This window comes from Dendrobates tinctorius, unplaced genomic scaffold, assembly GCF_039654945.1.
Source record: "Dendrobates tinctorius isolate UK_male_01 unplaced genomic scaffold, ASM3965494v1 ptg000015l, whole genome shotgun sequence".
Lineage (NCBI taxonomy): Eukaryota > Metazoa > Chordata > Amphibia > Anura > Dendrobatidae > Dendrobates > Dendrobates tinctorius.
Genome location: NW_027361683.1, coordinates 56,315,566 through 56,333,765, shown reverse-complemented (window position 1 = coordinate 56,333,765; position 18,200 = coordinate 56,315,566). Strand labels below are relative to the sequence as shown.

The window sequence follows — 18,200 nt, the reverse complement described above, 5'->3', positions numbered from 1 at the left end:
GACACAGATACTGTGGGACGTCCTAAAGCAGTCCCTGGGTGGGAGATTGACTCACCGATCCAAGCTACATGCACCTCTTGTTTAAAGGTGCGACACCACTGCTTGGAGAATCCTTCTACCCAGGCTCGCATCCGTCGAGGCCTGAGTATGGATATTATAATGTTTGGCAAATGTGTGCAGGCTGGACCAGGTTGCTGCCTTGCAAACCTGCTCCGTCGAAGCCTGGTGCCGAAGCGCCCAAAAGGCGGCCACTGCCCGAGTAGAGTGCGCTCTGATCCCTGCTGGAATCGGCGTGCCTCTAATGCGGTAGGACTCCTGAATAGTCAAACGAATCCATCTGGATATGGTCGATTTTGAGGCAGCGAGTCCCTTCCTGCGCCCTCGGGGAGCACGAACAGCGTGTCCATCTGACGAAAGGGTGCCGTCCTAGACACGTACCTCCGGAGGGCTCTTACCAGGTCTAACGTGAAGAGCCTTTACCACACGGTGCACCGGTGCTGGACAAAATGAAGGCAAGACAACATCTTCATCAATGTGAAAAGAGGACACGACTTTCGGCAGAAAAAGGAGGGGCTGGTCTGAGCACCACCTTATCCTTATGGAAAGTGAGGAACGGTGCTCGGCAGGATAGGGCCGCCAGCTCTGAAACCCGCCTGATAGAAGTGATGGCCACTAGGAACACCACTTTCCAGGAAGGTACCTCAAAGAGATATCCTGAAGCGGTTCAAATGGAGCTTCCTGCAGAACACTTAGGAACAGGATAAGGTCCCAGGCGTCCATAGGCGCCTTATAGGGAGGTACCAAGTAATAGACTACCTGGATGAAAGTCTTCACCTGCAAATTGGTCGCAACTCCGCTCTGGAACAGGATGGATAAGGCCGATCTTTGTCTCCTGAGGGAACTTGGGGCTAAGCCTGAGTCTAGGCCCGACTGGAGAAAAGCCAAGATGTTGGGGATCGAGAATCTCAGCGGAGAAACACCGCGGCCTCGACAACAAGCAAAGAACACCTTCCAGGTGTGGTGGTAAATTCGTGCTGAAGCAGGCTTCCGGGCGCTAACCATTGTGGCGACCACCTTGCTCCCAAACCCTGCCTGGGTTAGAATCCAAGATTCAACGGCCATGCCGTCAAACACAGGGCCCCTGAGTTCGGTTGGCAAATCGGCCCTTGAGAAAGTAGATCTGGGCGCTCTGGCAGGCACCAAGGAACGTCGGCGAGCAGCTGCATTAGATCTGCGTACCACGCTCGATGGGGCCAGCAGAATCACCGGAACCCCTTCCGTCTTGACCTTCTTAATGACCCTCGGCAGTAGTGGCAGCGGGGGAAATAGATATGGGAGGTGAAACTGGTTCCATGGCAGAACCAACGCACCCACGGCGATTGCCTGCGGGTCCCTGGCCCGAGCGACATATGTGGGCACCTTAGCGTTCACTCTGGACGCCATCAGGTCCACGTCCGGAGTTCCCCACAGCTGACAAATCTGCTGGAAGACTTCGGGATGTAGAGACCACTCTCCGGACGCAGGACCCTGCCGGCTGAGAAAGTCTGCCGCCCAGTTTTCCACGCCCGGGATGTGTACAGCCGAAATCACCGAGTGGTTTGCTTCGGCCCACTGAAGAACGTGCCCCACCTCGCGCATGGTTGCTCTGCTGCGGGTGCCCCCTTGGTGATTTATGTAAGCCACCGCCGTGACGTAGTCCGATTGAATTCGGACAGGGCGGCCTGCTAGAAAGTGATGAAACCTTTGCAGGGCCAGCCGAATTGCTCGTATCTCCAATAAGTTGATCGGGAGGCGTGCCTCCTGTGGCGACCACCGTCCCTGGGTTGTGTGGTGGCGAAACACCGCTCCCCAGCCGAGGAGACTGGCGTCGATTGTCATCACCAAGCAATGGTCTGGGGGGAAAGATTTCTCCTGGGTCAGAGAGGAACTGGTTAGCCACCATCCGAGAGACTGCCTGACTTGAGAGGACAGCCGGAACCGCCGATCGAGCGTGAAAAGGATTCTTGTCCCAGGCTTACAAAAGGGCATGCTGCAGGGGGCAAAGATGGAACTGGGCAAATGGTATCGCTTCCATTGCTGCCACCATTTTCCCTAGAATCCTCATCCGGGATCGGATGGTATGAGGGACTGGTTGGCGAAGTGTCCGGATTCCCTGCCGAAGAGCTAGCACTTTTTCCTGAGGGAGAATTACCAACCCTCGGCAAGTGTCGAAGATCATTCCTAAGAAGGAAATCCTCTGAGCTGGCACAAGGGATGACTTCCTCGCATTGACCAACCACCCTAAGTGGGCATTGACCAACCACCCTAAGTGGGCAAGAGTATCTAGCGTGATCCTGACATTTTAATTGCATGCCTGTATTGACGGGCCCTTGACCAAGAGGTCATCCAAGTAAGGCAAGATGACTATGCCGCGAGAGTGCAGTATGGCCATGACAACTGCCATAACCTTTGTGAACACTCTGGGAGCCGTGGCTAGCCCGAAGGGTAGTGCTACGAACTGAAAATGTCGACCGCTGATGGTGAAGTGTAGGAACCTCTGATGAGGAGGAAAAATGGGAATAAGCAAATATGCGTCCTGGATGTCGATCGAGGCCAAGTATTCTCCCTGCTCCATGGCCGATATGACTGAACGGAAAGACTCCATCCGGAAATGTCTGATCCTGATGACTTTGTTCAGAAGCTCCAGGTCCAAAACAGGCCTGACAGATCCGTCCTTTTTGGGAACTGCAAACAGGTTGGAATAGAAGCCCTGAGCTCTTTCGTGTTCCGCCACTGGAACAATGACTCCGTTTTGCTGGAGCGATTTGATGGCTCCTAACAGAGCCTTTTTCTGGGTATTCACCCTGGGCAGACGAGATAGAAAAACCGACTTGGAGGGTATCTGACAAATTATATTTGTAACCTGAAGCTACCAACTCCTTTACCCATGCATCGTGTGTGACATTGACCCAGACGTGGTGAAACCAGAGTAAGCGGCCGCCCACGTTGCTGGGGTCGTCTGGTAAGCGCCTCGAGTCATTTGGCTGATGATCTTTGGGATCTGGATCCCCTCGATCTGGGCTGTGGAGTACGCATTCTTCCCAATGGGTTGGCTTTATCCAAATAGGCGGCCGAACTGATAAGGCAGGGAAGTCAAGGACTTCTTGGAAGTAGAATCGGCTCGCCATGTCCTTAACCATAGAGCTCTTCTGATAGAAATGGCATTAGCGGCAGCAAGTGCAGAGCAGTTGGCCGCATCCAAAGATGCATTGATTACATAGTCTCCGGCCATCTGACTCGCGACCTCCGATATTTCTGCAGGTAGATCTCGCTCCTGCGCTACCTTATTTAATGATTTTGACCATGAGTTCATAGCCTTGGCTCCCCAAGTTGCTGCGAACGAGGGAGCGAATGCTGACCCTTGATGCCTCATATACTGAGCAAGCTAAGCTCTCTATGAGGCGATCCATGGGATCCTTAATAGAGGAAACACTAGGTACAGATAAAAGGTTTTTAGTGGCTAGGCGCGAAACCGGTGGATCCATCATCAGGGATTCTATCCATTTTTTACGGAGGTCCGGAGCAAACGAATACCCTGTTTTGAGTGCCTTTTGACCCGAGAAACGCCTTTCTGGACGTTCTCTGTGCCACTGCACTATGTACTCAATCTCCGGGTGAGGGGAAAAATTCTGTGTGGGCGCTTCACTCGCTTAAATGCCACTTTATGCCCCGTAGCCGCTGCGGGATCATCCTCAATCCCCAGGGTCTGAATGACGGCTTATATGAGGCTGTCTCCTGTTTCACGTGACCCTGGAGTGTCCAGGTCAAGGGGCTCGTCTGAGTCGCAATCTGAGGTCTGCTCGCTATCAACCAGTGGTGACAGGGAGCGAGCAGAGCTTACGAATGCCAAGGCACCAGATGGACTGGGCGACACCATGTGGATGTTTCCTCCGGGTCTGCCTGGAGTGAGAGCGGCCCCTGCAGGCCGGAGGCTCTTGTGAGGTGGAGGACCCCTCTAAGGTCAGCGAGCCATTGTTCCTGCCCCTATCTGGGGCTTGAAGGGACTCTATTGCTGTCGTAAGAGACGCCATGGACTATGACAGTGATAGGGCCCACTCCTGGGGATTCGACACATTGGTCATGGTCGCAGGGGAGGGCTCCTGGGTGCGTTTGGATTCGCAGTCTTCGCATAATCGCTTGCTCTGCGCCCGCGGAAATGCAGCCCGACAAGAGATGCATGCAGAGTAAAAACGTGTGCGTCTGCTTTTTCGGACATGCTGTATCTGTCCGCTGCTGGGGAGGGGGGAGGAGGTAGCACCTCGTTTTCCCAGTAGCGTGGCCTCTCGGGCAGCACTTACCCCAGTCCTGTGCCCCCCGTCCTGGACGCTTCTACCTTCAAATCGCGCGCCAACAGCTGTGGGAGTGAGCCACCAGCATATAAAAAACGCTCTAGGGGCGGTACTTCCATTCTGCGGCCTAGCCGCGCTCCGAAGCCGGGGCCTAAATTTCTTCACCGCTGCCCAGTGCGGGCCGGGCCGCTGGAAGTGACGCGCGGCCAGGAGGCGTCACTTACGGCCGCGGCCTAGCACTGGCTAAAGCCGCGGCCTCAATTTATCCCCTACCTGGCCTGGGGGGGGCGCGGTTCCATGGTGCTGAAAAAACATGGCGCTACTTACTGGCGTGGCGTCGCCTGATGGGTCCAGCAACTCTCAGCTTTGCATGGCCGGTGGCTTCCACCGGCTGGGGGGCTCCAGCCCTCGGATCTTTGCAGGCGCCCTCCCAGACCCTCTCCTCACCGATGATCCTCTTCAGCTTCCTGAGCGCAGGTATGTGAGGGCGCCTCGAAAAAATAGGATGGTGCAGGCACCCTAGCTCCATCTAACCCCTTCAGGGGGTGAGGAGAGGGACTGTCCGCCACCTTGCAGCACCGCAGTCTAAGCATTGGTGGAGCAGTGGGGGCCGCACGGACTAGTCTTGTGCCTCTGTACAGCCCATGGTTTCAATACCTAGGGGTGGTCAGGGCTAAGTCCGGCATTGTGTCCCATGACGCGGGAGAGGATACGTGGAGGGACACTCGCACGTGCTCGCCCGTTGTTGGTTTGGGGAAATCGGACGCTTTCAATAGGATCTGTTGTCCGTCTCATCTTCATGGGAAAGACGAAAAAAAGACAAAAAAAAGTCTGGAGAAAAACCAGACGTGTGCCTCCATGGACACTAAGCAAAAAACTGATTTCCGCCCGCAATAGGGGCGAGGGTGTATACGGCAGAGGAGGAGCTAACCTCTTTCACTTAGTGTCAGTCTCCTAGCGGCAGAAGCATACACCCACAGTATCTGTGTCCCCCAATGAGGCAAAGGAGAAAACAGCCTTCTCAACTCTAACCTTATGCCAAAGAAACAACCATGGGTTTTTCTAAGCAGCGGCCTAGCACTCTGAATGGTGGAGTCACACAAAGCAGGAGAAGGCTGTAAGAAGATAGCAAAGTGTTTTCAAGTTGCCGTTTCCTCAGTTCAAAATGTAATTAAGAATTGGCAGTTAACAGGAACAGTGGAGGTCAACATGAGGTCTGGAAGACCAAGCAAAATTTCAGTGACAGCTGCAGGTAGTATTGGTAGAGAGGAAAATCAGAACACCTGCTTGACTGCAAAAGACCTTTAGAAATATTTAGCAGACTCTGGATTTGTGGAACATTGTTCTACTGTTCAGAGACGCATGCACAAACATGGACTCCTCTATCCTCACCATAAAGTTCAGTGTCAGCAGTATGCAAAAGAACATCTAAACAAGCCTTATACATTTTGTATACAAGTCCTGTTGACCAAATAGGTTAATCCCTTCATGACAGGAGCTTTTTTAGGTTTTGCGTTTTTCGCTCCCCTTCTTCCCAGAGCCATAACTTTTTTATTTCTCGATGGATATGGCTGTGTGAGGGCTTATTTTTTGCGGGACGAGTTGTACTTTTAAACGACTCCATTGGGTTTTACCATGTAGTGTACTCGAAAACGGGAAAAAAAATTCCAAGTACAATTAAATTGCAAAAAAAAAGTGCAATCCCACTGTCAGGACACTAGTGTCAGGACCCTGTCAGCGTCGGCAAACTGCAACGCCAAGCAGGGTGACTTACCCACATTATGGGAGAGCGCGGGGTCCAATACAGTAGTGACGGTTCAAGCAGACAGGACCTGCGGCACTGAAAATAGTAAGGAGTCCCAGGACCTAGATCATGTGACTGCAGGGGGCGGGGCTTAGCGTCCTACTGCTGCAGATGATATAATGTACCTACTGCGGGTCATACACAGAGGTAGCGCAGTACAAGAGGGACAGGCAGAACTCGTAACAGGGACAGAACCGGATCAAAACCAAAGAAGCAAGATATCAGGCACAAGGCACACGTACGCACAAGGTCAACTAACTCAGCCGAGGGCCGGAGTATAACGGATACCGGACCTAGGTCAAGTGAGCATTAAATAGCCGCCCTCTGCCAGAGAGAGGCAGAAACAATTAACTCCTGTCTGACCAGGACGGGCCAAAGACAAAGCCCATCCTGGATCATGACACCCACACTGGTTTTTTGTTTGGCTTTTTTTGCGAGGTTCACTAAATGCTAAAACTGACCTGCCATTATGATTCTCCAGGTCATTGCGAGTTCAGACACCAAACATGTCTAGGATCTCTTTTAGCTAAGTGGTGAAAAAAAAAATTCCAAAGTTTGCTTTAAAAAAAAAAAAAAAAAAAAAAAAGTGCAATTTTCCAAGACCCGTAGAGTCTCCATTTTTCGTGATCTCAGGTTAGGGCTTATGTTTTGCATGCCGCGCTGACGTTTTTAATGATACCACTTTCGTGCAGATATGTTCTTTTGATCGCCCGTTATTGCATTTTAATGCAATGTTGCGGCGACCAAAAAAAGGTTTTGATTTTTTTTTCTCGCTATGCCATTTAGCGATTAATCCTTTTTTTTTCTTTTTATTGGTAGATCAGGCAATTCTGAACGCGGTGATACCAAATATGTGTAGGTTTGATTTTTGTTATGGGTTTATTTTGGTTGGGGTGTAAGGGGAGTGATTTAAAGTTGTTTTTTGTTTTTTTAATTTTTAAACTTTTTTTTTAACTTGTGGCATGCTTCAATAGCCTCCATAGGAGGCTAGAAGCATGCCATTCTTGATCGGTTCTGCTACATATAGGCGATGCTCAGATCGCCTATATGTATCAGAAATACAGCATAGCTATGAGTGCCGACCACAGGGTGGCACTCATAGCAATCTGCTGGCAACAACCATAGAGGTCTCTATGAGACCTCTAGTTGTCATGGCAACTCATGACAACGCGTTGCTGACCCCCGATGCGCTCATTTCCAGCCGGGCACGGAAGTACTAGTTAAATGCACGCTGTCAGCGTTTGACAGCGGGATTTGACTAGTTAATAGGCACGGGCGGATCACGATTCCGCCCCCAACTATTGCGGGAACGTCAGCTGTTTATAACAGCTGACATGTCGCGGCTTTGAGGTGGTCTCACCGCTGGAGCCCACCTCAAAGCGAAGGATACCAAAGGCTGACGCAATAGTACGTCAGCGGTCGTTAAGGGGTTAAAATAGAACTCTTGGCCACAAAGATCAAAGGTATGTGTGGGGAAAAAAGGGCACAGAATTTCAGGAAACGAACATCTTTCCAACCATTAACCCTTTTATGACATGCACCGTATACATACAGCGCAATTCGGAAGCAGGTGTATGGAGCGGGCTCCATACCTAGCAGGTGGTGGCTGTGAATTACAGCCAGTACCTGCCACTAACAATCACGGGTGGCGTGGAAAAGCTGTGAGCTGATATTAATAGCCTGGAAACCTTTAAGGCTATTGGCTCCTTCCCAGAATATTAACATCAAACCTCAGCAGTCGGCTTTCCCCGTGCTGGTTATGAAAATTTACGCAGGAGCCCATGCAATGTTTCAAAAAAATTTTTTTGGGGAAAAATAAACATACTGCATTTCACACAGATTGTCGTGTGTGTGTGTGTGTGTGTGTGTGTGTGTGTGTCTGTCTAACTCTTTATGTACCGTTTTTTTTTAATAAGGGTATATGGCCGACACCTGTTCATTACTAAAGCTCGGACTTGGTATTCTATATATATTCACTTATATTTGTTTTGTGCGTGTAAACATAATAAATTTGAACATGGTATGTAATAATATTATGGTTTCAATGGAGAATGAAAAAGAAGAGGTTGAAGAAGGAAATTACATCACAATTTATTTTTTTTAAATATCATCTTTATTTAGCTATATGGATTTACAAAAACGCATACAAATTTGCATCAAAACTGCACGGATTTTCCACTGTGTTTTCAGCCAAGAGATGCAGAAACCGTGCAGAAATTTCCTCAAGCAAATCTGCAACGTACGCACATAGCCTTAATCCGATCAGTAAACACTGTAAACGGAAAAAATTCAAGAACACCCAAATAATGTTTTTTTGGGTTGGCACAATTACACAAAAAATACTGTAAGAAGCATTCAAAAAAAACTCACATCTATTCCCAAAATGTATTAATAAAAAAGTTGTCTTGCCCCACAAAAAATATGCTATCACACAGCGCCATTTGGACATGTTTGGCATCGCCATAGTTGTGTTGATGAGAATTATACTGCATTGTCATTTTTATCACAAAATGTACACTGTAAAAATTCCCAAAAACGTCAGAATTGGATTTTTTTTACCCCGTTTTCAAGTATAATTTGTGGTAAAATGAATGGTGTCATTAAAAAGCCCAACTCATCCCTTAAAAATCAAGCCTTAAATGTCTATTTGAATAGAAAAATAAAAGTTATGGCTCTGGAAAGAAGGAGAGGAAAAAACAAACGAAAAAAGGGCCTTGTCGTGAAGAAGTTAAGCAAGGGCGTGGATTAATTATGCTTTGAGGTTTGTTGCAGCCAATGGCACAGGGAACAATTCATGGGTAGAGGGAAGAATGGATTCAATGACACTTCAAAAACTTCTTGACGCAAACAACACTATCTGTAAAAAATCTGAAGTTGAAAGGTTAGAAGACCTCAAAAGGTGCAAGCTGAAGGTTTTATAATGGCTCTCACAGTCCCTTTATCTGAACATCATTGAAAATCTGTGGCTAGACCACAAAATAGTAGTGCATATGCAAGACGACCCAGGAATCTCACGGAACTACAGAACTGGAAGAATTTTCCAAGGAAGAATGGATGAAATCCCTCAAACAAGAATTGAAAGACACTTGGCTGGCTACAAAAAGTGTTTACAAGATGTAATACATTCAATACTATGTACTAACCATGCAGGATGTCCAAACTTTTGCATGAGCTCATTTCCCTTTTTGTAGTTTTTAAAATGTAAAATATATATCTATATATATATATATACACACACACCCCGTATTTTTCGGACTATAAGACGCACCGAACCATAAGACGCACCCCAAATTTTCAAAAGAAAAATAAGGAAAAAAATGAATGCGTCAAATGAGGGTCCGTCATACAGTCCGAATAATTCAGCTTACCTGGGGGGTAGGGTATGATATGGAGCGCTGGTGGAGTGGGGTCACAGGAGGTGGTCTGGCTCATCCCTGACTGGTGCAGCAGGTTCGGTGGTGTGGGGGCTCTGCCATTTTGTGAAAGCCCCCACACATCCATCCTACGCTGATGGGCGGCGAATTGGCAGATGATCGGTGGTGCGGGGGCTCCGCCTGCATTGGTGGAAATCCCGAAGCCCTCGCACATCCATCCCGGGTTGGTGCGGCACTTTTGCAGGTGATCAGCGGTGCAGGGGCTCCGCCGTTTTTTTGTGAAAGGCCGGAGCCCCCGCACTTCCATTGTTGTGATGCTGAATTGAGCTTCATGAAAATGGCCGCGCATAGTGAGATCTCGGGAGACGCAATCTCGTCTCCTGAGATCTCACTCTGCGCATGCGCTGCCTTCGGCGGCCATTTTCCTGAAGCTCAATTCAGCATTACATTGTTGTAATGCTGAATTGAGCTTCAGAAAAGTCGCCGTCCATCAGCCTCGGATGTGTCTCCTGGTAAGTGTATCTGGACCATAAGACGCACCCCCATTTTTCCCCAAAATTTTTTGGGAAAAAAGTGCATCTTACGGTCCGAAATATATATATTGTTGAGTTGATTTTTCCCTTCACCATTGAGGTCTGATGAACTCCCTCCTCTGGTGAAGGAAGGTGGTGAGACTGATTGCCAAACACCTGGGCAGCTAGATGATAACTGGGTGGCTGGAATTGAGGACTGGATATAAGGCTGCCGACGCCCTTCTTCCTGGCTGGTGATTTTCCTGCTGGATTCTTGGAGGCCAGTCTGATTCCTGCGTCTCAAAGCTAAGTTTTTCTGCTCTGCTTTGTACTCTTCAGTTTTGTTTTTGTTTTGCCTTGTTTTTTGGGAGTTCTGCCATCCCCGGCCGGGGGTGAGCTGAATTCCATTTTTGTCTCTGATCTGTTGATCTTTTGCTCTGTCTTCAGAATATACTTGAGTGCTGATATAGTCTTCTGAAGCCTAGCGACTTCAGGCCCTGTTTTTCCTATCAGTCGGTTGGCTCATTTTGATAGGGTTTTTGCGGATGGCAGACAGCAGCTTTCCTGTCCTGTCCTATGTAGTTAGCTTGGGCCCCATCGTTAGCTCAACCTATCTTTCTATTTGTGTTAGTGTTTTCATCTTGCTTCACCGTCATATGTTGGGGGCTGCCTATTGCTTTGGGGTCTGCTCTGGGGCAGTTTAGTTTTTCCCCTTTCTGTCTTTAGGCTATTTAGCTCTCCGGCTGTGATCGAGGGGTCTAGGGCACCGTAGGAACCCCCCACGGCTACTGCTAGTTGTTGTGGATAGGTTCAGGGTTCTGCAATCCGATAGCTGCCAACCTCTCTGGTTTTTCTGGACTTAGCTGGTATTTTGTTTTTTCCTCCTTCGGTGACTCATCATAACAATATATATTGGCATGGCAACTGGTCATGTGGTTGATGGGCAGTATTTATCACAGAGGTGGGTGGCCCTGTGATGGAAGCCTGGGAGAGTTTTGCGCAGCAGATCTACTGCTGAGGGTTTTTGCTATAAATTGGGAGGCTTCCAGATGACTTGGAGAGATGGGTGGGTCCAGTCACATACCCACCCAAGGGGGTGTGTCTGAATATCTAAGATGAAGTCTGTTTGTGATTGTGTTTGAGGACCTGCGGTGATGTCACGATCACTTAACTAGCCATGTCATAGGTACCTGGGAGTGGTTAAGGCTACCTAATGGAGCCTTTGTGTTTGGCACATGTGAGTGCTGGCTAGTCTGAGCCAGAGGAAGGAGGCCTGTGAGATAACTCCGGAGTGGACGGTCTGATAACCATGAGTGATGCTGACCGGGGTCAGTGAGAGACGATTATGGGATACCTTTGAGGATAAGAGGCATCCGGAAACCTGTGTGGCCGACAATAACAGGTAACGGACAAGAATCAGTGTTGTTATATATATATCCCCCCCCCCCCATAAATTAAGGGTAAACATGAAAATAAATTTTAGAAGCACCAACTGTCATCTCATATCTCCTTAAGGAATACATATTTTACTGTTAAATTGAGAAAGATTTAATATAGGTAGGGAAAATGAGCACATTTATTTTACAAAATTTTTTATTTCTTGTGTACTGTTGATTTTTGAAATAAAAAATTGAACCTGTTACTTTTTAATCACGCAATCAAAACAAGCCGAAATAACTTGTTTCGGATGCGAGTGTTAAAGTATGCCAATTGTGCTTTACAAATGCTGTGGGTTGTTTTTTCGGCAGAAAAATTTGGTATTTCGGTAGAAAATATAAAACACACTCCTGTGTGTTTTGAGGAGACAGCATGGTCCAAGTGCAGTTTTCTCAGACTAGAAACAGGTAAATAAAAAAAATAACCTACCCCACTCATTCATTAAAAAATAAATGCAAAATATTTTGCAATGTACGCATCAGGAAAAAAAACCCTTTCAAGGAAGACGGTTTAAGTTACTCTTGTTGCACTTAATTACTCTTTTCTGGCAACTGTTCTGCTTGGAAAGATCTGTGGTTAGCACCAGCAAGTGCAGCTTGATCTTCAGTACGTGTTCACCAATTACTGTAATTTTCAGACTATAAGACGCACCTAGGTTTTAGGAGGAGGAAATTAGAAAAAGAAATTTGAAGCAAAAGATGTGGTCAATTCTGAACTAATATTAATATCTTGGTATATATGGCCCCCTCATCCCTATCCTGGTATTCTTGCCCTCCCCCCATCCCTATTGTGATATGCAGGGGGTCTCCGTTCTAGTATACATGGCTCCAACCTTATCCTGGTATGTATGGCTCCCATCAGAAAAACATTAAAAAAAACCCAAACCATCCGTCATACTTACGGTACCTCCTTGCGCTCCCTCGCAGCGTCTTGTTCTGATGCCAGCTGCTTTATGCTTGTAAGCAGCGCATGGCAGCGAAGCCATGTGCTGCTTACAAGCCGAGGACAGCTACCCGAATACTCGCTGCTCTCCACTCTGGGACTGTGTGTGTGGAGAGCAGTGAATATTCATTGCTCTTTAATAGCGGGCACAGTAACCTCAGCCACTGGCTTGCTGCAGCTGCCGAGTGATCATGTGTGCCGCTACTAAAGGAAATGAATGTTCACTACATTCTATGCTTATGGGAGAGGAGAGCCGACGGCTGCAGCTAACGCTGTTTGCGATTGAAGAGAAATTGAAAATTCACAGCTTTCCATGCCTGTGGGCGGGAACAGAGTGAATATTTATTTCTCTTTAGCAGCTGGCACAAGAGTTAATCGCGGCAGATGGCTCCTGCGACCCACTGCTCCGCCACCTCAGCCAGAGCACATACATCCGGACTATAAGGCATTTTCCTCCATATTTTTAGAGGAAAAAAATGCATCCTATAGTCCGAAAAATATGGTATGTGTTTGTTTGGGAAAAGGAGATTTATACTAATTTTAACATGACAGTGCAAAAATGGCATGTTATGACAGTCACTTATGACCGCTTAACTTTTTGTCAAACACTGCCATAAGCTAATTCATGGGAACCCACATAAGTTTAAGATAGTGCCCAAAAACTTGAACAGCGTTGTACATAATGGCTACTTGTAATTCAAATATTACACCAAGATGGCTTTAATGAACCTGGTTCTCTGTATGGAGTAGCCATTTGAATGTTGTTAAAAGGGCCATGTGTATAAGAAGCTTTGAGTAAGCAATATTATATACCATTGCTCCTTGTGTGTGAATGAAGTGCCTTCATATATGCTGAAAAATAAAATGTACATAACTATGGATAATATGTATGCATAATGTTACTGCTATATAAATGTGTGTTTTTCATTCAAGATTACAAATTACAGTGTTAATAGATTTTTAGCATATTAAAAACACCATTTTGTGAACTATTCATCTATTTGATAAAGAAACTTAGGAACTCAGATGATCGATGGGGCCTCCACTACCTGAATTCCCAGCAATCATAGATTTATCACCTATCCTGTTAATAGAAGATTGATATCAATCTATAAATATACATATCAAAGCGTTATTGCCATCTGGTATATTTATGACATTTTCAGAAATGATGCATTCAATGTAGACATTGATCCTTTTACAGTTTATTACCAAGACATATTATTCCTGCACTTGATAAAAACATATATTAGGCAGCAATGGCAACAACATTATGAAATATTAAAGGGTTTTGCACTTTTAGGAAAGTGAACCACAAATGCTGCAAAAGAAAAAAAAAAAAGAGCTGGTATTTACCCATGGCTATGGTTTTGGCTGCCGCTAAGATTCTTATTGTCCCCACGGCCCACTGTGAGACCAAAACAGTGTCGTGGAGCCGATGCTGGGTCCAGGAGGGTGAATACCTACTCTTATTTTAGAGGGTTCCGAGTCTACTTTCCTGAAAATAGAAAACCCTTTAAAGTCTGTTTGTATCACAAAGGGTTTGTGTTCTATGTTGCCATTAAAATATGAGATGAAAAAAAAATAGAGACGGGAGAAAAAGATTTTAATAAGTTATCAACTTCCAACTTATAGAAATAGGAGTATAATCCCGCCTCCCTCAATGAGGTATTTCACAAAGTTTTCCAGAATGGTTATCAATAAGACAACAATATAGACAAGCCATTATGACTTGTGTTGTTAAAAATCCAAGATATATGTACATGATTCCCTAATCTTCATTCAAATTAGGGGAGATGACAGATTTAGTCTGATGCAGACTGTATCCATCCGCAGTTGAAAGATCTTGGGACTTCATTTGACATCAGGATGTAACAGAGAATAAATCAGGATCCACTGCTACATTCATGGCCCACCAGATATGACTCAAAAGGTGTCTGCTTTCTGTACATTCCATCTTACTTAATGACGGCAGATATGTTTTATTTACGTGGATGCCTATAGTGATGACACAAAACTTAAGATTGAAGAGGTAGATGGCATGTTCACCGACTAGTAGGATGAAGGAATCGTGTAGCTATCTACTAAAGAGGTAGGTGACGTGAGAGACAGCTGGACATTCAACAATACTGAAGGATAGAGACATAAATGGTTGCTCATCCCTGAAGGCCACACCTTAAGGGCTTTTTCTTCTTCTTCCAGAAAGTTGGAAGCAAATAGATCAGATCAATCTGATATCTTCATAGATTAATAAACATAGTTCTGCTTGTTTCCTTCCAGCAGACCTGATGATTCATACAAGAGTCTATTCTTTTCTGGTATCTCACAAAAAGTCCAGCTCCAGAGCTTGATGTAGAGAGACTAGGTCATTATGGTTCAAGATCCTCCAGAAAGGCATGTTATGCTGTGTAAAGACAAAAACAATAAGACAAAAACTTAAAAACCTGCTTCTGTTCAGCTTCAAATGCCAATGGAAGGCTTTATTCACATGTTTATTTTTGTACTAGTGTTTCACTCAAACATTATATATTCAGTGGGGAGACATAACCAAGCTTCCCCATTCGTACCCTCCCAAAAATGAACAGCATACAGATGACATCTGAATTGCATCTGTGTACGGTCTGATTTTCATTACCACAAAAAAACTGATCCAGCACACACAAGGTAAAAAAAATCTAACAGAAGGTGGGAAAACATTCCTAGTGCATTGAAATTGCACAAACAAAATGCCCTTTTACAATTTTGTTTCTTTACTATGTTCACTACATTGTAAAACTAACCTGGCAATATGATTCTCAAGGTCAGCACAATCACGCAGATACCAAACATGCATAGTAATTTTTAATTTTTCTGATAGGACTTATATGAATGCAGCGATACCAAATGTTTAATAGTTTATGTTTTTTCAATGGGAGTGATTTTCTTGGAACGTTAGCTATAGGCTGGCTTTCACAAGGGAACAGTAATAACAAATATGAAGGTCTTCAGCAGACCTCCGGCTGTCACAGCAAAGTATCTGCGCCTCGCGATCACATCACGGGTGCGTGAAATGACGACACATGCTAAATGCCACTGTCAGAGAATGACGGTGACATTTAACATACTAACCGATGCGGGTTTAGCTTCGGATTAAATCGGCTTATCTGCTGGGAAAGAAGTCAAAATCAGGGACACAACATATAACGTAAATGTAAGTCATTTGTCATGAAGGGGTTTGGTTGTCTACAAAGAACAGATTTATTTTATTTACAAGAATCAAACATGTTCGTGGAAACTTGAAAATTTACACTTGAAGGTTGTTTGTATCTTTGGCTCTTTGATCAAGGCATGCAAGTCCTCAATGTGATATGATTTTAGATCGGTCACATCTCAAGTAAGTATCTTTTTGGTATAGATCCTTTGGCCGTATAAATCAGACGGATATTGTGCAGTGTTCCAAAGTGGTCGACTGCTACAACTTCATATATTTCTATGCAGCAGTCATGCTCGAGCTGACAGAGCTGCCAGCCAGTCCGAGCATGGCAATACTGTCTCAGTCAGATTTATAAGGCCATTTGACTTCGTCCTTAGGTAGCAAATTTCTATTTAAAAATTAGCTGTCGCCCCTTTCTGAAATGGCGATTTTCATTTATTTGTGGTTTTGATTTTCCCCTACCTTCTTCCAAAGGCCATAGGTTTTTTTTTACTTAACTGTCGACATTGCCATATGAGGCATATACACTCATACAAGTGCATACCATGCAATTTGCAATTGGTTAAAAACAGTTCAGGTACTACAGGGGAAGTCATGATACAGAAACAAAGAACGAGCTGCAATGTACAGCTTAATCTTTTGCGTTTCTGAACATTAAAAATAAACTGAAAGTAAAAGCACATTATGTCAGCACTATACAACTTTGGACTAAGTCTGATTGTGATAAGATTAGAAAAATTGTTTACCGTGTTCACTAAATGCTAAAACTGACCTGCCATTATGATTTTATGATTTCCCAGATCATTACGAGTTCATAGACACAAAATATGTATAGGTTTTTTTTTTATTTAAGAGGTGAAAAAAAATCCAACTTTTGTAGAAAAAAAAAAAAAAGTCGTCATTTTCTGAGTCCCTTAGCGTCTTCATTTTTTTGGATCTTGTGCTGGGTGAGGGCTTATTTTTTTGTGCACCGATCTGACGTTTTTATTGATACCACGTTGGTGCAGATACGATTTTTTAATCGCCCGTTATTGCAATGTTGCAGCGACCAAAAAACGTAATTCTGGCGTTTTGACTTTTTTTCTCGTTACGCCGTTTATCGATCGGATTAATTCTTTTTATATATTGTCAGATCGGACGATTCTGAACGCAGCGATACCGAATATGTGCTGCAATCCTGCTGTATGTAACAAAAATGCTCACTTGCTATAAGCGCCGACCACTAGGTGGCGCTCATAGCTATCCGGCTATGGCAACCACAGGGGTCTCCTGCAAACCCTGGGTTGTTTTGCCAACCCATCGGCGACCTAATTGCCTGTGGTTGACATCTGCTGTAAATGTACAGTAGATATAATATTTACATGGATTACTGACAGAACTGAATAAATGTATAGCGAAAAAAACTAAAAAATACAGCTGCCATTTTAGTGTCCATCCATATTAGTCTCAAGAACTGCCGAAGGCACAAGCCAATCGAACTTTAATCAGGATAGCGTTTTATCCCGATTCAATTTCACTACACCAATTGGAGTAGAGCCAACTATATTTGGGACATAACGTTGCGCTTTAATGACAAAATATTTAGTAACATAAAACAAGAGAGTTTAATTGGACCAACAACACTACAAAAAATGCTTCATTTCTTGTACCTGTTTCGCAGCCATTTCTTCATCCCGGCCATCTCCAATAACCACATAGGTAACCTTTTTTCCAAACTTTGTCACTATTCTTTCAAAACAACTTTCTTTCCCTGGAAGTATAAGTAAAAATATGTAAGAAGCAAAGAAAATCACAAGATCGTAATCATTCCAAGGACCACTGCACCATTTTTTTTGTATTGCAGAGCTGGAGTGGTGCTTCCATTCTAAGGTCTCTGCACCTAGTTGCATACTCATCAGACGCCGACTTCAGCTCTTCCCGTCACCCCTACGGTCCCCCACGCTGTCCTCTTGTGACCACAACTTCTGACTGCCCGCAAGTCAGAAGTAACGGTCACAAGCACTAAATGAAAGTATATGAGTGGTAGAACGTGGCTTTCATAGGCTTGCGTCAGCAAATACTGGAGTGATGCAGCAAGTCACAAACTGCTGTAGCTTACTGCTTTGCAAAATAAAAGCGTCATTTAGTGTGTGACCGCAGCTAAGATAAAAAATGGTACGAATCTGGTATTGCTTTAATCGCACCGACCTGAAGAATAAAGTCAACTAATCACTTATACCGCACAAGGAACAGCGTAAAAAAATAAATAAAATCAATTCTTCACCTGTTGATTTGTTCATTCTGTCCCCCAAAGATTGCAGTAAGGCTCGATTCACATTTATCCTGTGCTGTTTCCGTAGAAACCTCAGAACTATGTGATTCTGACAGAATTCCCGGTGGAAGATTCCCTATGAGTCAGATGGAGACATTGTGGACACCTTCTGGCATATGCAGCAGTGTCCTTTTTAGGCGTGCATAAAAGCGTGGTCGGCCACAATTTTGCAAACTTCTGAAAAGGACACCGCGCTGAACAGAGGCCATACAGAGTCCAGAGTAACTCTGCAGCCTCATTATAGTGAATAGATCCCTCGGGGATTTCATCTGAACTACATCATTCGGAAACCCTAAAGT

General features: G+C 45.2%; 2 protein-coding genes across 7 annotated transcripts in view; one reads left to right on the top strand and one right to left on the bottom strand.

Annotated features, from left to right (window-relative positions):
- XKR8 (XK related 8) overlaps window positions 1–18,200 on the top strand; it is a 334,294-nt gene that overhangs the window by 288,725 nt on the left and 27,369 nt on the right. The window lies entirely within an intron of this gene.
- EYA3 (EYA transcriptional coactivator and phosphatase 3) overlaps window positions 13,983–18,200 on the bottom strand; it is a 471,672-nt gene continuing 467,454 nt past the window's right edge. For all 5 annotated transcript variants that reach the window (XM_073564579.1, XM_073564578.1, XM_073564576.1 and 2 more), the window contains 2 exons: window positions 17,240–17,340; window positions 13,983–14,801 (listed from right to left, as the gene is read on the bottom strand). In XM_073564579.1, the coding sequence (XP_073420680.1) occupies window positions 14,721–14,801; window positions 17,240–17,340 (182 nt within the window). In that variant the 3' untranslated portion in view covers window positions 13,983–14,720. The remainder of the gene's footprint in view (window positions 14,802–17,239; window positions 17,341–18,200) is intronic.